The 21070-nt window shown below is 53.8% G+C and overlaps 6 protein-coding genes across 6 annotated transcripts; 5 read left to right on the top strand and 1 right to left on the bottom strand.

The window, feature by feature from the left end:
* Positions 1-4922: 4922 nt before the first annotated feature.
* TRIREDRAFT_36576 (uncharacterized protein) lies at positions 4923-6740 on the bottom strand (the record flags this gene model as incomplete). Its single annotated transcript, XM_006965880.1, has 1 exon — positions 4923-6740. A coding segment is annotated over one exon (1818 nt), but the record flags the coding sequence as incomplete, so codon positions are not given.
* A 309-nt stretch (positions 6741-7049) lies between these two features.
* TRIREDRAFT_63157 (uncharacterized protein) lies at positions 7050-7777 on the top strand (the record flags this gene model as incomplete). Its single annotated transcript, XM_006966068.1, has 5 exons — positions 7050-7084; positions 7143-7257; positions 7323-7388; positions 7449-7571; positions 7634-7777. 5 exons carry the CDS (start codon positions 7050-7052, stop codon positions 7775-7777), a joined length of 483 nt encoding a protein of 160 aa, XP_006966130.1.
* Positions 7778-8019: 242 nt separating this feature from the next.
* TRIREDRAFT_108193 (uncharacterized protein) lies at positions 8020-8619 on the top strand (the record flags this gene model as incomplete). The annotated part of the gene is made up of 1 exon (XM_006966067.1): positions 8020-8619. One exon carries the CDS (start codon positions 8020-8022, stop codon positions 8617-8619), a length of 600 nt encoding a protein of 199 aa, XP_006966129.1.
* Positions 8620-8883: 264 nt separating this feature from the next.
* On the top strand, positions 8884-10402 carry TRIREDRAFT_78695 (uncharacterized protein; the record flags this gene model as incomplete). Its single annotated transcript, XM_006966066.1, has 2 exons — positions 8884-9053; positions 9119-10402. The coding sequence occupies exons 1-2, from the start codon at positions 8904-8906 to the stop codon at positions 10400-10402; spliced, it is 1434 nt and encodes a 477-aa protein (XP_006966128.1). The 5' UTR covers positions 8884-8903.
* A 4192-nt stretch (positions 10403-14594) lies between these two features.
* TRIREDRAFT_108191 (uncharacterized protein) lies at positions 14595-18413 on the top strand (the record flags this gene model as incomplete). The annotated part of the gene is made up of 9 exons (XM_006966065.1): positions 14595-14677; positions 14789-14810; positions 14898-14979; positions 15032-15518; positions 15570-15654; positions 15732-15937; positions 15993-16656; positions 16716-17309; positions 17367-18413. The coding sequence occupies 9 exons, from the start codon at positions 14595-14597 to the stop codon at positions 18411-18413; spliced, it is 3270 nt and encodes a 1089-aa protein (XP_006966127.1).
* A 941-nt stretch (positions 18414-19354) lies between these two features.
* TRIREDRAFT_78693 (Hypothetical protein) lies at positions 19355-20921 on the top strand (the record flags this gene model as incomplete). Its single annotated transcript, XM_006966064.1, has 1 exon — positions 19355-20921. The coding sequence occupies exon 1, from the start codon at positions 19527-19529 to the stop codon at positions 20919-20921; it is 1395 nt and encodes a 464-aa protein (XP_006966126.1). The 5' UTR covers positions 19355-19526.
* Positions 20922-21070: the final 149 nt, after the last annotated feature.

Genomic DNA, 21070 nt, shown 5'->3' with positions numbered 1-21070 from the left:
GTGAGCTGCACGTCAAACTCGACGTATTGGGCGCCAAGATTGGCCGCAGCAATGAAAGAGGGCAGCGTGTTCTCGCCGAGCTGCAGAGACTTGTTGGAGGTAATGTTCTTACCGAGGCCGCGGTGGCCGATGACCATGGTGGACGAGAGCTTCTTCCAGTACGTCTGTCTGGACGTAATCTCCATGTTGGGGTGATAAAAGGGCGTGATGACCAAGAAGTTGAAGTTGACTGTTCCAATCACGTCAAGACTGCTGTTCATGATGGGCACGCACACATCACCCTGGAGATTCATGCGGCTGGTGCCCAGGGTCGGTCGAATGGAAGACATGAGGGCCACGGCACGTCCGATTTTGTTCTTGTTGTTGCCCGAGTAGGTCGGCACAATGTCAAAGAGAAGCTTGACCTTGGAGGCGTCTCGCGTAGTGAATACGATCGGCTCGGTGGCAATGTGCTCGTGGACGGGGAGGTCAATAATGGTCGGTTCTCCTTGAGCGCCGTCCGCAGCCACGACGACGGAGAGAGCCGTGTCGAGCTGCGTGTTGTGCGCCTCCGCGAGAGGGACGCTGTCTAGGGTTACCGCATCAAGCTTCTTTCGAATGTCCATGGACCCTAGGCTCACCAAGACCAGGCTTTCGTTGGTCAGATAGCGATGACCAAACGTCTTGACAAGCTCAGCCGGTCGCGGCGCCGGCGATGATCCAGTCGAACGGCGGCCGTCAATGGATGAGGACGTCTCTGTAGGGTTGAGCGGCGGAGATGGGGCCGCTGATCGTGTAGCCGACTCCGACTCCTTCGTGTGAGCCGCGAGCAGCCTCGCAATCGGCATGTGTCCACGCAGTGCCGCATGCTCCTTGGCCGTCCAGCCAGACGCATCAGGCTTGGAAACGTCCGCTCCGGCGTCGATGAGCAACTGCACGACAGAAAGAGACCCGTCAACAGCAGCAACGTGCAGCGGAGTCCAGGCATAAGACTTTTCAGCAATCTCGATATCGGCCTTTTGCAGTTTGCTTTCCAGAATGACGCGAGCGCACTCATCATGTCCAAACCTAGCGGCGACGTGGAGAGCCGTCTCACCCGTCTTGTCGGTCCAGTTGACATTGACACCGGCCTCAACAAGCATCTTGACAATGACAACATAGTTGGACTTGGTAGCAAGCGCGAGGACGGCACCCGACTTGGCAACAGTCTTTCGGATCTCCGTCTTGGCCTCGCTGCTGCCCTGCCAGTTCTCGCCCTGGAGGAGGGCCTGCGTGGTCAGAGGATGGCCGCCAATGACACTAAGATGCAACGGCGCGTAGCCGTCATTATCTTGCCACTCAGGGGCATCAATACCGTCTTTGACGTCGAACTGGCCCCATTGCTGCATCCTGGCCATGATGATCTGACAGACGACGACGAATCCGAATTGGGCGGCATAGTGAAGCGGCAACCGACCTAACGTGTCAGGACTCTTCAGAGCGCCTCTCTGATTCTCCGTCATGTTGTCGAATAGAAACTCGAGAATCTGCACGGCTTCGTCATCCTTGCCGAGCAGAGCGGACTCGTGCTTGTTGAGCTCCTTGACCTGAACGGCAGAAGAGACGGCAGGCTGCAAGTGTCTTGCGTTGAAGTGCGTGCCGACTGGAACTGGATACGTGTTGGCATCCTCTTTGGTGGGCGCAGATTTGGTGCGGCCAATGTGAATGACCAGGCGGTGGATGCAGTTTCGTCCGTTGATGTCCTCTGGCTCATCGAGATCTTTGATGTTCTGGAGGAGATATGCGATACAGGCCCGGGACCGTCCCGAGATGGAGCGCTGCAGCAGGTTCAGCAACAAGGGCTGCGATGAAGGCTCTGACGGGTCAACGTGTGCATCGGCCAATCCAGATTTCAGCGACTCCACGTCGTTGTTGCGGACGGCCTGCTCCAGCGTATCGAGCTGGGCCTGTGGCATGTGAAGGAACACCTTGGCCGATGACCGGCTGAAAGAACGGTTGGACCGGTCCGACTTTGCATCATCCTTGCTCTGCGCATCTCCCAAGACCGAAAGCCAGCGGTTGATTTCGCTCAGAAGCCTGACAACATTTCCGTCCCGCGCAAAGGGCTTCGGGTCGACCTTTGTCGCGATAAAGCGGTGCTGCGAAGCGATGCCCGGCACCTTCTTGTCGGCCTTTTTTGTGATCTTGACAAAGCCCTTGCGGTTGATCTCGCCAAACCACTGCAGATTCCTCAGCTGGCTTCTCAGCTCCAACAGCGCGCCCATGACCTCTTCAATCTCATCCTGATCCAGCGTCGCAACGACATCGGGCACGCGACCGTAGCGGTTCTGTAGGAGGTTGACTCGTCGGCAGGCCTCGGCGTACTTTTTGTTGTAGAAGGAGTCGACATCTTCGAGGTTACGGTCGAGGGCGAAGGAAAGCTCTGCGGAGGAAGCGCGGTTAGGGACAAGAGGCTCGGCCTCGACAGGAGATGAGAGAAGGACAGCCCACCTGCTGGATCTACCGTCTCGCCATTTCGGGCTTTTTCGGCAGCGGCCTTGACAATCTTCTTGAGGCCCTTGTAGTTGATGTAGGCGGAGGCCCATTCAGGGACCTGGTTTCGCGGGAGGCTTTGCAAGAGCGCGGTTTCAGTCAGTGCCGCCCGGCGGCGCCAATTGATCCCAAAGCAACTCACTTTCGTCCAAACTTCATGATGTCTTCTTCCCACACTACCGGCGGGTTCTACCTGTCGTCTTCGGCACTTTGGATGCTCCTCGTTGTTCTGTCTGCTCACTGCCGATTGGTCAGAACTGCGTGGGGGTTTTCTCCTGTCAGACGCCTGTCTTTTCCAAGCTCCTGTGCAGTAACTGTTGTATCGACGTCGGCCCAGAGCTTGGCAGTAGCAGGCGACGAATGGCAACACTCACCAAGCAGGAACAGGTTTCTGCCAGATTCGATAGCAAATCGGAAGCTAAACTAGAGAGAGAAAGAAAGGTCAGAGAATGATGGGGAGGGAAAAAGCTAAAGTCGTTGAAGGTGGTGAAAAGCAGCAAGATGCAGCGCAGACCGCGTGATGGATGATGACCAGCCTCCACGTTCCTCAACAGTCTCGAGATATGCGGGTAGCCGCCAAACAATCCGTGCCCCGGCGGCGCTGCGAGAGTTCTAGATTGCTCGAGAACCAAGGGGAGTGAAGCGATAATGGCGGGGAGTCCTCGTTGGTGCAAGGCAAGCAAACAGGGCGCGGCTTGCAGTAGTCGAGATCGACATACCTCGTCTATCGATGATAACCAGTTGACGTCTTGTCTATTGACCTTCCAGCACCAGCAGTGGATCACCCGTCTTGCTCTTGTTGCTCGCAGGGTCCAGCAGCAGCTCGCGCAGCGGCAGAGCAAAGTCTGGGGCGTCGGTCACCGGAGCAGCGCGACCGTATTTGAAGCTTTTCAGGGTCTTCGAGGGTGGTCTAGATGTCGACAAGGTTCATCTGACATGTGGCAGACGGGGGGCCACAAGAAGCGGGACAGGCACAGCGATGTTCGGAGCGTCTCGCCGCCTTTTTCTGCTGGGAGTCGTCTGGGGTGGCCAGAGTCGGGGTTGGCAACAAGGGAATGAAGATGATGAGAGGAATGAGGATGGTTCGAGAAGAGGTGAGAAGCAATGGAAGTGATTGACAAACCTCCTCTCCACCTCTAGTGGTGTAAGGCAGGCAGGTACCTTGAGGAGGCAACTTCCCAAGATGCAGCGAGAAGGTGCCCATATCAGGGCTCGAGTACAAGTACAGGTAACCTCCACCAACTGGCGATAACCCGTCAACCTCCACGCGAAGGCGACGTACCCGGGACATAATCCACCAGCCCACCTCCTCCAGCAAATCTATGAACAAACAGGGCAGCTAGAAAAGCAAAAAATAGGACCCTGAATCCGCCTCGGTGGAGCTGAAAAGAGCCCCAGTTCTCTTGGTTGCTTCGCTCCCCCTGAAAAAAAGCGATTTTCCTTGCAGCAAGACAGCAAAAGGTGCTTGAGCACATGGAGCACATGCGGCGCGTTGAGTGGACACTTGCAGCGCCTCGTGACTTGCCCGGCTCTGTCCTTCCGGCCTTGCCGCCGCCGCCACAGTGCGTCTGGACTGTATCCTCGGTCCACTGAGGGTCTGCGATATGGGAATCGCATCATACCTATGGTAGCTTGCATTGTTGGAGCTTTAATAGTCAATACTATGCTGGCAAGCTGGGTAGATTCAGAGGATACGGTATTGAAGACACTGTATGGCTTGGAACAACCTCGTGGCGCATTCCTGCGCTAACCTGCCGCCGTTTCTCGCTAGGCCTCGACTTGCCGTTCGCACTTTGTCTATTTTTGCTAGGTCCACGAGGTATCGAGAAGAATCGGAATTGGGTCCTGTCGATTATTACACAATCACCACGCGCGAGACCCATTGATTGGCATTCACCAAGTCCAAGCTATGATATAACCAATCAGTCATCCGTTCAAGGTACCTTATGCTCTATACAGTACGAAATGCCACTGGTTACAAGATATTACCAAACCCCCTACCTGATCCCCTCCCACCAGAAAGCGCCTATTGAAACACGCAGCTTGAGCACATGTTGCTCCGCCGCCAACCTTTATATATACAATGACGATACAGATACACCAATACTATAGTAGGCAGCATCTACCAGCAGCAGATACTAGGTAGTCCTTCGTCATCCGCTTCGCATCATCCTCTCAAAGCTCACGGCTATCTTTCGACACACGCCAGCTTCACTCTCTAGCGGGCTAGACCAAGCCAATAGCGCCTGCCTGAGCCTTGAATCTGTGGGCTTGTCTTCGTTGAAGCTCCCATAGGTGAAGAATCCCGATCCCGTGTTCTCAGAGCTCATCGACTTGTCGGCTAAAGGCCCTGTGGCGTCCTCCTTTTCGCTGGGCGGTTGTGGTGTTGGTTTGGCCAAGGTGCAACTCTCGATGAGCTGTGTCGATTCTCGGCTCAGCTGCTCGCTTCTTTGCATAGCCGTCTCGCCAATGTAGAAGGCCATCGAGACTCGAAAGGCGGGTGAGAAGTCGGGGTAGAGGAGCTTGCTCTCGATGGAAAGCGTCGTCTTTCTCACAAACTCGCACTCCTTCAATAGGCCCTCCAGCTGTAGCACCCGGCTCTTGGATCTGTCAGTCAATCGACTAGATCTGGACGCACCCTCCGGTAGGCCCTCCTCTTCGGCCAATGCGCTGAGGAGCTTGGCGTAAGCAGGGCCGGTGACCCTTACGCTGGCCAAAAGCGACTTGGGCACCTGATTCGGACCCCCAAGGCCACAGATGTCCAACAAGACACGGACTCGGTCGACAATGTAAGACGAGTTCTCGTCACCACCTCGGTAGCTAAGCAACCTCTGCAGTGCTGTTTCAGAACGTGCCAAGCCGTAGGCCATCCCAGCTGCAGCTTTCCAGTCCAGGGCGTTGATGCATTCATCAAAAAAGTATTTGACGGAGTCCAGGCTCAGTCTCACGCCGCATTGCATGCATGACAGGAGGAACGTCGTAGCTTGGTCAAATAGCTTGAAGTGAAGCAGCCCATTGAGGATTTCTTCCACCAGCGGCAAGGTCAGAGGCACATGGTCCCATATCCATTCACCGTTGAGAGTTCGACGTTTGGAATCCAGGGCCCAAGGTACAAGAGTCGGGTTCCTGTTGATGTCTGACACATGTCTCCGGCGAACTTTGGCACCGGTTCGACTGTCGATCCCGGTGATGCATGCGAGAGCCCGGAGGAACTTTCCATGATTGTTGGTGCACTGGTAATGATTCAAGATGGCGATGAAGGTGGAGGGTGTAGGTTGTAGCAGCCGGTCGTGGAAAAAGGAAGCCACCAGCGCTTCGGCGAACGAGTGGTAACCCGACTTGTTGAACGCAACAATGAGCGTGTTGTAGGTGTGGACGTCGGGTGGGTGAGAAGAGATGAGCAGATTATAGCAGATCCTGCCAATCTTCTCCTTCATATTAAGATGTGAAGCAGCAACCAGGGCTCTTAGACGCTTGTTCAGCAATATGGTGTTCTCTTGAGCCCTGACGGCATCAATTGATCGGAATGTGAAGGCTGGACTCCCTTCTTTCAACAGAGTCTGAGCTTTTTCCAGCGACGGCGCCGACTCGCCTTTGGCATAGAATCTTGACCGTTCCAAGAGTTTCCGCACCAGGGCTTCTGTGTTCATGGATTCGCGCAGCAGCTGGACCTGATTCCGGGATTCTCGGTAGAATCTTCCCGTATCGCCCTCTTCCCGCATGATTGCGCTCTCGAGCATCTCGTAGTCCAATTGCCTCTTTGCACTGCGCAGCCGACCGCTCGAGCAGCCATAGTATTCGTGTTTGAGAGCTTCGATGAGATCGCATTTGCTGATGGTTGCCGGCTGGTGTATTTCCTTCATGTACGGGCGGCTGGCGTATATCTTCTTCAAGCTCCTCCACAGTTCGTCCATCTGTCCAAGGGCGAGCCATCGGTACCTCGAGTCGAGATCCGAGCTGTGCGATTGCCGGCCGTCCTGGAGATCGGCAATCTCCTTTCGAACCTCGTCCAGCTGACGATCCAGCTCCCTGCGGCGGTCATCCTTCCGTATGGCATCCACCAATGCCGCCGTGGCAAACATGGAGCTGTAGCATGCTGTGAAGAGCTCGGCGAAGGTCGGCTTGCGGCGGACGGGGGCCGGTCTCTTGCCCAGGGTGTTGATGGCGCTGCTGCAGGCTTTGCACCCGCCGCGCGGAGCCTGTCCGGCCCTGGAGAGGATCGTCTGCATCAGGGAGGCATCTGTAGGCGGGCTCGATGAGGTCGAGGAGCGGCAGAGCCGGTTGTGGCCGTCAATTGGTGTCGAAGCTCGCTGTGTCAAAGCAATGCGCCGAAAATCGAACGATGCTCCCACTTCCGTGAGGTTTCCACGGTCACGTGATGAGATTCCAGCTTCCCCCACCAAGACAGACAGCTCTCTTACATCTCCAATTACCTCAGGACTCAAGATTCAGTGTGAACTTGGCGGCTTGTCATTTTCTGTGACTTTAATTCCTATCTCGAGCTTTCTCTACATATCGAAGCTTTAATCTCAACAACCATGTTTGCTCTCACACTGACCGCAGAGCTGTCGGGGTTTGTGCCTCTGTATCTGCCCCGCGATCTCACAGAATGTTCACTCACAGGCAATTAGCGTAACGAATCTGCGCCCTGACGATACGCAGGACAACCCGTTCTGGTACATGTTCAAGGTCCAGTGTACGTCTTGCAGAGAGACGCATGACAACTATGTTGGCGTGAATCGATTTGTGAGTTTAACCGATCTCTCTTGTCCTCCTTTTCCTCCCCAGTTACTGACAAGTGGACTGCGTAGGAAACAAATGAGATGAGTGGCAGCAGGGGTGAAGCCAACTTTGTCTGGAGATGCAAAAACTGCAAGGTAAGCTCATACAGTCCTTGACAGAGCAATCCCGACCTATTCTCACATGTGATTTCATAGCGAGAGTCTTCTGCGACGATCAAAACAGCTCCTGCAGCTTACGAACAGGCCGAGCCTCCCAAGGCGCAGAAGCTGTTTGAGTTTGACTGCAGAGGGTTGGAGTTTGTAGAGTTTAAGCCAGAGGTACGTGAACTGCTTGATGACTGCGTTGACATTGATCCCAGACTAACGATTGACCTCAACAGGGCGACTGGCTGGCTGATGGAATCGACTCGGGCACCAAGTTCACCGGCATTGACCTGACAGAGGGGGAATGGTTTGACTATGACGAAAAGGCGGGCGAAGAGGTCAGCATCAAGGAGCTGGTATGGGAGATTAAGAGAGCGTAAATGTACAACATGCAATTGAAAGCAGTGAAAACACATCCAACAGCTCTCATGTAAGGTAAAGAGAGGTTCACGTCATGTTGGGAGGGAGAGCGCCCCATTAATTGCACTCCCGCCAAATGGCTGGATTTAGGTAGACACCCCTGCCCCACTCACTGTCCATCACGGTTCCTGGAGTTGAAAGCTTCAACTTCTCCCCCTACTTTTGATTTCATCAGGAAGCGTCTCTGCCAGCAGCCCTCAACATGGCCGCTGTTGCCGCAAACGCTGCCGCAAATGCTCCGGCAATCACTTTTCTCACTGATGCCGCGCATCTGCTCCGAATGGCAGCTCCCGAGACGTCGGCGCATCTGCTGAGCCAGAGAGCAGCGCTTCTCTACTCCAACGACTTGACGCCCTCGGATCTCGAGCGACAGCATGTCTGCGCAGCCTGTGGACACATTATGATTCCGGGACAAGGGACGCAGCTGAAGCTCGAGACGCTGAGGGCATCGAGGAAGAAGGCAGCGCGCACAAAAGCATCGAAAAGCCCGACGTTGACGAGAAAAACGCAGCCGCCAGCGAAACCGCCACAGCGGTCCAAAGACTTTACCTGCGGTCTCTGCGCCCGAGTCACCAGGATTCCGCTGCCGGCTCCGGCTCCTATCTCGCGCCAGAAAGCTGCCAAGGCAAAGGCAAGGATGCAAAAGGCTGCGGAAAGTGTTGAGGCCCCAAAACCCGCCACAGCCAACGCGAGCAGCAAGAAGCGCGCCAAAAATCGCAAGGCGGGACTGCAGGCTCTGCTCTCTGGCCAGCAGCAGCGCCCATCGAATCCGCTGTCGCTCGCAGACTTTATGATGAAATGAATCGACTCAACGACATACGACAACATCAAAAACATCACATGATCCCTCAAGAAAATCAGCAGCGATGAGAAATGACTGGCAGTAGATGCACTCTCGCATCTGGCGTCTCTCGGCTCGTCAGGATGCGTCGGGAATGTTCTAGCGCAGGCCCTGCATGACATAACCGCAACCATTTAATTGCCCCTCCAAAAAATTCGGAACCCCGCCGTCACTCAAAAACACTGCATTTTGCGACAACCTTCATTTTTTTCCTGTTCTCTGTATACACAATAATCAGATCAATCATGGCTGCCGAAAGCGAAAAGCAAACATTTTTCGAGCCCATTGGCGCAAAGGCGCAGGGCCTCTCAGCTGCCACAAATGGCACCGTTGACGAGGACGACGTCAAGCCCGTGGACGAGATCGAATCCCTCTGCATGAACTGCCACAAGAATGTGAGTCGCTACCCTCTGCAGCATCCTGAAGGATGTTTTGATTCATAGGCTAACTGGATGGAAAGGGCATCACAAGACTTCTCCTTACCCAGATCCCTTACTTCCGCGAGGTCGTCATCATGTCCTTCTCCTGCGACCACTGCAACTTCCAGAACAACGAGATCCAGCCGGCCGGAACCATTCAGCCCAAGGGCACGCACTACGAGCTGCGACTGACCGACCTCGCCGACTTCTCTCGCCAGGTCGTCAAGTCCGACACCGCCACCGTCAAGTTTATCGAGATCGACCTCGAGATTCCCGCAGGCCGCGGCCAGCTGACAAATGTCGAGGGCCTGCTTACGGGCGTCGTTGACGATTTGGAGATGGGACAGGAGGAGCGAAAAGAGAAGGCCCCCGAGGTCTACGAGAAGGTGGCAGAAATCATCAAGAAGTGCAGGGCCATGCTGGCAGGAGAGTCATTCCCCTTCCGCGTCTACGTCGACGATCCCGCCGGCAACTCCTTCATCGCACCCGACCTCAAGGACGGTGTTGGCAAGTGGGAGAAGCACGAGTATGCGCGAACGCCCGAACAGAACGCCGCCCTCGGGCTTGCAGACAGCGATGGCAATGCAGAGGACGGGCTGAAGAACCCCGGCCTCACCGAGGACGGCGAGATTATCCCAAACGAAGTCTACAGCTTCCCCGCCACATGCCCCGGCTGCATGCACAACTGCACGACACACATGAAGATGGTTGACATCCCCCACTTCAAGCAGGTGGTGCTCATGTCAACCGTCTGCGACGCCTGCGGCTACCGCTCCAACGACGTCAAGACGGGCGGCGAGATTCCCGAATACGGCGAGAAGATTACCCTCCAGGTGGACGGCGAGGTCGACCTGGCACGCGACATTCTCAAGAGCGAGACTTGCGGCCTCGAGTGCCCCGAGCTGGAGCTGCATGTCAACCCAGGCACTCTCGGCGGCCGCTTCACTACCGTCGAGGGCCTCCTGACGCAGGTTCGCGACGACCTGCACAGCCAGATCTTTGAGGCCGGCGAGGGCGCCGGCGACTCATTGAGGCCTGACGAGAAGTCTCAGTGGGAAAAGTTCTTTGCCAACCTCGATAGCGCCATTGCTGGATCCAAGCCTTTTACTGTCATTCTGACCGATCCGTTTGCCAGCAGTTATGTCCAGTCGCTGGTTGACCCACCGTCGCCTGATCCCAAGATCCAGAGGGAGAAGTACACAAGGACAGAAGAGGAGGAGGAGGAGCTTGGATTGAAGGATATGAAGACTGAAGGCTATGAGGCGCCCGAGAAGGAGGAGACGGAGGGTGAAGCCAAGCCGGAGGCTGAGGCCAAGACGGAGTAAATGTTTTCGTTATGATGATGAGAATGATGTAAATTTGCCTTGTTAATGCATTTTTGGAATGGGGTATATATCGGTCGCATAATTCGGAAGAAATAAATGGTCGGTTCATTCCTACACATGATACCTAGTGCGATGTGATCAAGCATGGTGGACATCGTTGTGTGGTGATGACTTGACAGATCGTTTCACGGTTTCACATCGCGATTTGGACAGAGAGCAATCTCTACATACTGAAATAAACCAAACCACTCCTCTGCCTCAACCAATATACCATGCTCTTACAGCCTTGTTACAGTGCCAGTTCCAACCAAAGAAAGAAAAGGAAAAGGAACACGTGAATAGGTACCCTAGGTCCTGGCGGCTGAGATGCTTAGTCAGTGCACGGGGACGCACTTTGCGCTCTGCAGCGTCATCACAATGAACGTTTGTGTCTGGTGGTGTTGAGTAGCCAGCCAACTTGGGGTGCTGAAAAGCCACTCCCCATACTATGGAGATGCCTCAAGGTTAAGCATGCTTGGCTTGGGTCAAAGAAGCGTTATTGTCGCAACGCAATGCAATGCGCTACCTTTGCCTGCAGGCTTTGCATTGTGTGCGTTTGCATGGTTTTCGATCATGAAGTCTAACTTGCCAATAAATGGTTTTGTATTCTGCTGTAGGTGTATGGCGAAGTTGCTCTTGACGGTGAACTTATCTGGTGGTATGGCCCGCATCTGTCCAGAAGGGATTCTCGTCTGTTCAAACTGGACGATTGGAGTTGTATAACGCCAAAGCCTGGGTTCAGACCTTCATATACTGTCTTACGCCTCGAATAATCAACTTTTAGATCGTCATTTGGGTCGCGATTGCTCGTCGTCTTGATCCATAGACGATTGCCGAAGCATCCGCCTCTCCCTCCTTCCCCCTGTCGTAGAGAGAGCCGGGAGAACTGCTAGCTGCCTACCAATCGATTCGATTCACCGACTGCCATGCCTGATCTTTTAAAACAGCTTAATCTTTCAAAACAGCTGATTTGCTTACCACGCATATCACTTGTCATTATGTTAAATTCCCCCATGCATGGTTGCCCAACTCGACGTTGTCAAACTTCATTTGTGTGGGTTGACATGCTTACCCTGGGCTATCAACGCCGCAAAGGGATGACTACACCTCCAATCTGTCAAAAGCCGTCATATAGGTATCCCGGCTCTGGGATAGGCTCTGGGATGAAGCACTAGCTTCTGGCAGTCACGCTACAACTATATCGAATGAAGACTGTCCGACAAGAAAGCTGTCCCAATGCCATCAACTGTGAGTGGTGTACATGGTGATATTAAGTGTCCGCGAAATTCGGACTCGCCCAATTTGGTAACTTGCCCAAATAGGAAAAGATGTTCAGGGTTCTCCGTACAGTACGCAAGACCAGTACCTCTATTCCTATAGTAATCTTGCCCACACACAGGTACTCCCTTTGCACGCAGAGTCGCAGCACCACCACCACAGCCTCTGCGCGATGCATCTCAGAGTCTAGGTAGTTGCACACACCCCGCCATTGAGAGCATCACTTTTTTCTTGTCTACTAATCGTAGAAATTGGGTTGCATTGTGCAATTGATTGATGTACTGGCCAGCTGGCGGTACGATGGCCGACCATTCCCATAGTAGAGTAGTGCGGCGCTAATCCGGTGGAACCCGACGGGCTCACCCTGCCTAGCGCAACCCGAACCTCGGAAGTGGGGCATCAACAACGACCGGCCTCCGTACAGCAAAACAGCCACCAAGCCTCCAGTCCTTGATATACTACAATAAGACAGTCTCCCTCAACAAGGAATAGCGAGTCTGGCCGAGCGGTTAAGGCGATGGTTTTAGGAGGAAGGAGCGACCTGCATCTACCTCGAACACCATTGGGCATGCCCGCGTAGGTTCGAATCCTACGGCTCGCAGAACTTTCGATGTCTTTTTTTGCTCTCTTCTTCGTCACACTGGGTCTTCCCCTCTTCTGACTCGCAATCACGTGTCAGACTCGACGTACCTCCCCTCTCTATTCACTCGGTTGGTCGCTCCTGCCACCATTTGCAAGAATTGGCCTTGTGACGGCTGGAAATCCACCCCACTTGAAGCTATCGCGAGACAACACACTGGCGCCACACCACCCGAGTATCCTTCACTTTTCGCACCTTATTCGCAATTTGTCATGGCGTAGGGCACAGGCTCGTCAACTTCACATGATACGGTTCTCAAATTGCTCATTATTGACAGTCCCAGTATTAGTATATGCCACAGCAAGAATAACCCGCTGCAGACGAGAGAGACACCTGGATGCTTTCGAAGCATACTGAACCCTTCGAGAGAAACCAAGAAGTGACTGATTGGCCAATCCCAGATCACCCGGCTCATGCCTTGATTGATTTCCTCTTGCTACACTCTCTGTTAGGATGGTTGGAGATTATCTACAGGTTGTCTCCCAATGAGGAAACAGACGCACCCTCCATCTAGAACCCTCCATGTCGGTAGTTGTAATACCTACCATATTCTCAGGTATATTATTGTTGAGAGCGTTGTGAGAGTCTTATGGTGCACCCGATGGTAGGCGACCGCTGCTAAATCTCGTTTGTTTCATGTCTTTAATTGTTGGATAATGCTTGTTGAGAAGCCTTTCCTTCCTACCCCATGTTTTCCTTTTACTTCTTTTTTTCCTCTTCTCCCTTTTTTCTGCTTCTTCACAGTTTCTTCTTGAACTATGCTTTTCATTCTACCAGGTATTGCTGAAATGAGAGAAAACATTGCAATGAAGCCCGACACTCTCATTCCGATGTCAACACACGACCGCCCTGCCTGGCCCGAGTCACTTGTTGCCGCAACTGACCTGGACCATATAGGTTCTGGCACCCGCACCCACGCTCTGGTAAGTAGAGTAGTTCTTGCATTCACTTTCGCTCATTGCATTCGCACTTTGTTGTTGTTCATCACGACACCTGAGTCCAGTGCCTTGATTGTTTTGTGTTCATCACTACGTTTCCCTGATAGAAGAGATGTTGTTCCACTCTCCTCTCTTACACTACCTAATATATTACACGCAAAGGAGCTGCAAACGGCGTGATTCCTCATTGACTGCCATGTGTATCGAATATCACTTCTTTGAAGGATCTCAAGCGGTCCCGTCAAAGCATTTGTCAATAGGCCAGACAAAGCCCCCCTCTATCAACGGCTTCAGAGCTTTAAGATTATAATGCTTTTACCATACAGCTTGTTAATCACCCACCATCATCTGTCCCTCGTGCAGTAGAGCTGCCTCTCGTCATTATTTACAGCGCGAGAATTTGCACATAGCATAGCTATACATGTTCGTCAAGGGCGGCAGCTCTGCTAAAGCACATGGCAATGACAGTGAGTCAACCCCAACGGTTTACCTAGTGACGAACTGGCGTACAGTCGCGAAACTGACGCGGTTCCCAAGGTCCAGTGAATGCAGTTTGCGCACGGGCCCGCTGCTCTTGAGTTTGGGAATATCTCGATTCTCCCAAATGACGCCCCCGAAAACCGAACCCTTCTCTTCCAAGGATTCTCGTCATATGCTCGTTCGACTATTCTGCCCATCTTCACCACCGTTTTTGACAGACTTTGTCGTCTGTCTCGTATCATCCGTTTCGTCGTTGATCTTGTGACAAATTGTTCTGTTGCCCTCGCACGAGGCTGGTGTTTTCTGTTTGTTCAGTTGGTCGGACACAGAAGAGGTAGGAATCTGTGGCGGAGGAAGGGATCTCTTCTTCGCCAGCTGTTTTTTTTAAAACTCTGGTACGCTTCCGGTTTACCGTTAGCTAAAGAGTGAACGGACTCTGGTGCAGTGCCCGACCTCCACCATCACCTCGCAGGTTTTCTGTTGGTCCAGTTGGTCGGACACAGAAGAGGTAGGAATCTGTGACTGAGGAAGGGATCTCTTCAAACCATTCCTTTTCGAAGGCTGGTATATCTTTCGGTTCACCGTTAGTGGTAGAGTGAACGGACTCTTTCGCAGTGCTCTCCCTCCACCATCATCTCGCAGGTCTCTGTTTGTCCAGTTGGTCGGACACAGAAGAGCTTGGAAACTGTATCTGAAGAAGGGATCTCTTGTAATCTGCCCTTCCTTGAAGGCTGATACTTTCGGTTCACCGTTAGTGATAGAGTGAACGGACGCTTGTGCAGTGCCCTTGCCGTTACCTCGCAGGTGCAACGGCAAAATGTCCGAGTCAGTGATGGAGAAGGCTCCCGAGGTGATGAAGGCTCCTAAGACCGCGACGGAAGCAATGGATGCTGCTGTATTGTATGTCCTATTCCCCAACCCCCCTTGCCATTGTCTTCATCCTCATTCTCTTCCTTCTCCTCTCCTTTTGTTGATGAGCGTCGTGTGCTATGCTGACATTGGATTCTGCAGGGTTGGCAATGAGCTCGGCCCTGTCATTGCCTGTGGTCTAACCTTGGGCATGCCCACCAAGATCACGGCCAAATTTTGCTCCTTCAAGGCAACAGACCTGGATCCATAGATTGGACTGAGTCTCTATGTCCCCGTGGGCAACAACAACCAAAGCAGCAATGAAAGACGAGGCTTTGGGGTCCGCCATTTTTGTGAGTTGATTCATCCAAAATATCAGTCTTTCTCATACTGACATGGTTATAGTTGATCCAAGTCTGGGCGGTGGTTCTGTGGTCCCGGCTGATCGTATTCGCCTCACCGTCCGATTCCCCAGAGATGGGTGCAGCTGGGCCTATGAGGAAGCTTCAATACCTCTTCTTGACCGATTTCCTGACGCCAAGGGCCGTGAAAAGGGCCTCACTGTTATTCGGGTTAGCCTCGCCAACGAAGCTCGCATCAAAGTCACTGGTTTCGGCATCCCCTTTGCAAACACGGATGATCCTGAAGTGGAAGGCTGGATGAATGACAACAAGCCCATCGCCGGCGACGCAACTCTTCTGGGCTTCTTGAGACAAAGAATGTTCCACATCCTCGTCCCAATTGCTCCTGCTGTCGCCAGCAAGAGGTTTTCCGTGGAGAGGCTGCCACCGCCATTCATGTATCCATACGGCACAGACCAAAGATGGGACGTCGGCAAGTTCAAGGACTTGATCAAGAGCAAAAAAGGCCACCAGTTCAGAGAGGTCTATAGGTGAGTATTCTATGCCCTTTCCTGGCTGGACCGAGGCTAACAGTTTTGAAGCCACGACGACGACAACCACCACATGACCGCCGTAAATCAGAATAATGTGCAAGATGTCATGTGGCTCGACGATGCAGCTATCGAGGTATGTAGATTGCCATCGCCCCGGCTTCTTCTCTGGCTCTTAGTCCCCCTTTCAGACATGAGACTAACATTGAAAAGATCGCGACAATCAAGTTTCCCGCCTACTTCGTCCGCCCTGATCCCGAAACTCCCACGGCCGACACTGATGTCTTCTTCGTTGTTACCGCCATACGAACATGGTTTGCGAAAGAGCACGACAAAGCCTGGGCTCGCCTGAGCAAGAAAGAGCCAGTATTGCTTCATCTATATGGCCGCCCCGAAAACAGTGAGCCAGACGCCATATGGTATGTTCCAACTCTCGCTTCATGAGCTGCTGAGTCCTAACCCCGGCGACCCTAGGAAATGCAAGATTGTCGACCGCCCAACCAAGGAGCCTGCTTTAGCGCTCCATAGCATCCAGAAATCGGATCTGGTTCTCGAGGTCCATCGGCCGAAGCGAGCGGACAAGTATGCAGGCTTCGTTGTCAGGGACTTTGCTTGTCGTGAAGAGGCAAATGATGCGCTGGAGCAAGGGATCGAGCAATGGCACCGTGTCAGTCTCTGTTTCGACGCCGGGCTACGAGACTGCAAGCGGAGAGTCGAAGCCGTGTCCCTCTTCCATCCCCTCGCAGAGCCATCCAACCCTTTCCGATGGGGACTGCCAGATCCGAGTATGCCAGCCAAAGCGCAGGAAGCCTTCAAGGGCAAGGACAAGGTCACCTTGACGCGGGAAAGGGCGCAATTGATGGACAGAATGGAGCTTCACCGTGCTCTTGTTCGCGGAAACGGCTTCTACGACTGGATGATTGCGAAGCATGCGACGAGATCCAACGTCGACGCCACATCATCTCCCTCCGTGGTCGACGCCGACATCACGTATCGCCAGTTGCCTTGCGCCAATTTCCTGGACTTTGGAGATGCTGTCCGTGCTGAAGCGATTGTCAACGAGGCGCTCCCGCATGATCGTGACCGTTTCCGTGCATACCTGAGCAAGCGGCCTCTTGGATTCGGGATAATTGCAGGTGTAGGTCACCTCTTCCACCATTGTTCACATTCAAACTAGGTAGCTAACTGTCTGAACAGGGCCCAGGTACTGGAAAGACCACAGCAGGTGCAGCAGCAACAGCAGCCATGGTGGAGAGGTATGGCCGAGTCTTGTGCTCTGCTCCGAGCGACGCCGCCGTCGACAACTTTGCCGCTCGACTGGACACGAGGACACGCGCCATGACCGAGGCCTGCAACCGAGGCAACGAGCAGAGCGGCTCAAAGCGCTACCGCCATCGGCTTGTCATCAGAGCGTACCATCTGAGCGCCGAGGTAGATGCTTTCAATGCCTTGCTCAAGGATCCGAAGCTGGGCGACGAGGCAGCTCCAAAGGGATGGGAGCCCCGATGGATGCTTCATCTGTCTTTGGCCTTTTGGTTCCTGGCTGTCCTTGGCTCCCCTGCTGTCAGGAAGTTGCACCCAGATGACAGTCAAGACCTATGGGATCTGCGCCAGCAAGTTGACAGCACGGAGCCGGATCTTGAACGCTTGCGGGACGTTGCCACGGGAGTCACTACCTGGGAGCAATACGAACAGGAGGGCCCGGTTCTGGACAAGACAATCGAGTTCTACTTGCTCCGTCTCCTGCCATACGCCGACATGCTCTGCATAACGCCCGCAGAAAGCGAGGATGTCGCCATGTACCGAGCCTAGAAGACTCGAGTCGCTCGCGGCATTGCGGTAGATGAGGCGGCTGCTATGGACCGGGCAGACCTCTACTGCGTCTGGGGCAACACATGTATGCCATGCGTCATGTTCGGCGACCCGCAGCAGCTGTCTTCAACCGCCTTGACAACCTTTGAGAGAGATAGTGACGGCAATTTCCTCAACCGGTTCGCACAGACCGGGTCGATACCGGCCCTGGTCTTCCTCCAGGCGACTGGCTTTCCGGTGTACCGGCTCACAACCCAGCTGCGTATGGCCAATGGTCTCTTCGACGCCACGTCCAGGGTCATCTATCCAGGCGTGCCCCTTGTCTACGCCAGCAGCTGCGATATCGCCAACGATGCGTTCAGCGCTGGAAGAGCCCTGGAGAGCTACATCCAGGAAAAGTACCCAACCGTCGGTGTCTGTCCCGAGAACAAGCTCCTCCCCGTCTTCATCCATACGCCAGGATCCAGGGTCTTCACCTATGCTACCACAGGCGCGAAGATGAGCCTCGACCAGGTCAAAATCGCGCTGGACTTTCTCCTGGATCTGGTCAAATCAAAGCCCGACATCAAGCCGTCCCAGATCACCATCCTATCGCCCTACTCAGCAAACGTCCACATACTCGAGAAAAAGCTGAGAGGGAGTCACAAGTACGAGGCACTCCAGGGCATGTCGCCGCCGTCGACAGTCCACTCGTTCCAGGGTCAAGAAAACGACATTGTCGTTGTCGTTATGGGTACCGTAGCCCGGAGTCTTGGGCCTGGCTGTACCACCCAGAAGCGACTCCTCAATGTGATGATGACACGGCATCGATCTGGGCTGGTGGTAGTTGGTAACATCAATGTCGCTGGGGACTTGCTGGATGGCGACGGCAACAGGGTGCGCGCGGGCTGGACAAGTAGCGGGAACAAGAGAATCGTGACTCAGGGCGCCCATGGCGAACTTCGTTACGCCAATGTGTCGACGCTCCTCAAGGTTCACAAAGCGTTTTGTCAGACTGGCCGGGTCATTATCATCCCAGTCGCTACAGAGGAGACGGATGTCGAGGTTGTTGAGGTTGAGGCTGGGCCAGCTCCTGCTGAGTAGATACGAGTTGCTAGGTACATAGATGTAACATCGAAGTTGTCTGATACTGAAATGATTACGGTGTAAATGGTTTACAGCAGGTTCGGCAGCAAAGACTCTTTTGAAAGCCATCCTGTAAATACCCTTGAGCCGAGTGGACGTCAATCACTGGAGGAAAACGAAGGGGCAAGACGGTTCCATTTCTGGGGCGGATGAGAGCTAAACTTGACGCTGGGGAGTCAAAGATTATGCCAAGCGTGTGCTGGAGGCGGAGACGGAGGCAAGACGATGTTGCGAGGCACGAGTGATGGTCATGAATGAACTGTGAGCATCGTACTCCAAGCTCTACCCGACAAGATATCGATCATAGTAGCAGAGTTAACCTCTTACGGGATTGCGAAAGATGAATTGTCAGTCTTGTGGATTCAAGTAGGCAGAAACTATGAATCGTGTCCTGAATCAATGAAGCGTAGGCAGATCAAATGAGATCATGACGAATATGTTGGCTCATTGTGTAGGGCTCCAAGGTTGGCGATGATTGGAAATCTCAAACAAAACAGTGTCGACTGTCTTGAAGATTGAGCATTTGTGGGCCCTGCAGCTCACGGCATCCCTTGTTACCTTTCTTCTCTCCTCTTGTTGAAGACTGTCGTTTATTGTTTGGTAGATCGCTTGACTATCTTTTCTTCAGTGTTTCTCGAGGGCTCTACAGCGATTGCAGTTTGCAGCATCGTTGGGCCAAATTCACCGTCACGTGTCAGTGTTGACGTAGCACTTGTCTTTTTTGCATTTGATAAAGGTACGTACACACGGCTTAAAATCCACCCCCACTTTGATGATACCGCGATAGAGCGCATCGGCATCACTTGGACTGAGTTTTCTACACTTTTCTGCATTTCTATCTCACTTTGCGACGGCTTTTCGCTGGCACACCTGCTGCTTTTCTGATCAAATCTTATCTGGGAGCACGCGAGAAAACTTTGACTCAGACACGATTTCTTTCGAGACACTTGGAGGATTTCGATAGAGCGCTTCAAAGCCGAGCAACTTCACCCTGGGGCAACTTTAGCATCTTCCTTCTGCCCTTCAACTGCCCAACGCCGAGCCACGCTTGATCTCATCTCATACGACGTCATGCCCTTTGACGACGACGACAGCCCGCTGGCAGCGGGCCCAGTCGCCGCAGACGGCGAAGGCGGCGCCGCGACAGTAGAGGAAGCGCTGGAGGACGACATGCCCGACTACAAGCTGTTCGCTGCCTCCTTCACCAAGAAGGGCGTCTCCAGCCAGACGATCCGCAAGGGTGAAAAGGACTTTGAGACACACGGAACCAAGGCTCAGGTTGGCGCTCTGGAGTCGAGCCGGCGGGCGCTCGAGGACGTGCTCAGCTACACGAGGATACACCGAGGCGATGCCTGGTCACGAGGCTGGTGCTTTCCGGATTTTTGGACAGATGAGGCCAACGTTGCGGTGGACTACGAGGGCATGTGGCTCAAGGACCGGGTGGTGGTGATGGAGCATGAAAAGGGAGGCTGGATGAAGGATATCGGGCGAGTGGCTTCTGGGAGCAAAGACCAGCTTGGCGTGGGAAGGCTATGGCTTCTGCCGGAAGAGGCCATCTATCTCGTTGAGAGAGGCACTGTCGACCTGTGGTGGCCGTATACCGACTTTGAAACCCTCTTACCGAAGGGGAGCACCAGCGGAGGCGCACCTCGACCAGGGTTTGGGCCTGACGACTACGATGTTGGATTGCCGTTGAGTCTCGAAGCTGCATATTCGCTCTTCATCGGTTTTGAAGACGAACAGGGCAAGACAACACTCCCAAAGTACCAAGTTTACGCGCACCTGAAGCGAGCGGGATTCAATATACTCAGGGCACCGCCAGAACCACCCAAACAAGACGCTACAGAGCCGTCACAGACACTATGGCAATGGCTCTTCTCCTTTGTCAAGCCAGAGACATTTCACTTGGGGAAGCAGCGGCAATCACCATTTGGCCCGCTTGTCGCCCCGGGCTTGTACCGCGCCTACCGACCGATATACCAACAACTGGCTCTCATTCCTCGACACAAGCCGCTGCCTGTGCCGCCACACCCATCCCAGCCGGAGGATCCTTTCCGGGTGCATTTCCATGTGTGGAAGCCCGGCGCCGGTGGGTTCTCCAAGAAGAATCCTCCGCCCCCAGACTTTCGCATCGCCGTGGCGGACACGGCAGACTCGTGTCTCCCCACGCTGGAGCAAATCGAGTCGTTACTTGAGTCGACACCATACGATCCTGCGCCCGAGGCTTGGAGAGGAAATCCAGGCAAGCTGTATCAGCGGCTGAAGCACGGACACAGAAACGTCATCGTGGCCGTGGTGGACAGGGGACTGGTCAACTTCATGAGATTTGGAGAGGGCGCATTTGGCGAGGAGCAGCTGTTTGAGAGATTTGATAACCGCAACGCTGGACGGGGTGGTAAGAAGGGCGGCCGCGGGGGTGGTCGCGGGCGCGGGCGAGGCAGAGGTCGGGGAAGAGGAGGTCGGTGATGGGATTGAGGAGAAGGATTACTTTACTTAGAAACTGGGCGATCAGGAATATCTAGGGAAGGAGTTGTGGGTAGGGGCGTTTTACAGCTAAGGTAAGGTAACGAATATCGACATGTTTTTCGGAATCCTACCGCTTACTCGACCGGTAA

This window comes from Trichoderma reesei, assembly GCF_000167675.1.
Source record: "Trichoderma reesei QM6a unplaced genomic scaffold TRIREscaffold_11, whole genome shotgun sequence".
NCBI lineage: Eukaryota > Fungi > Ascomycota > Sordariomycetes > Hypocreales > Hypocreaceae > Trichoderma > Trichoderma reesei.
Note: the sequence above shows the minus strand (reverse complement) of the source record. Positions and strands in the feature narration are given on the sequence as shown.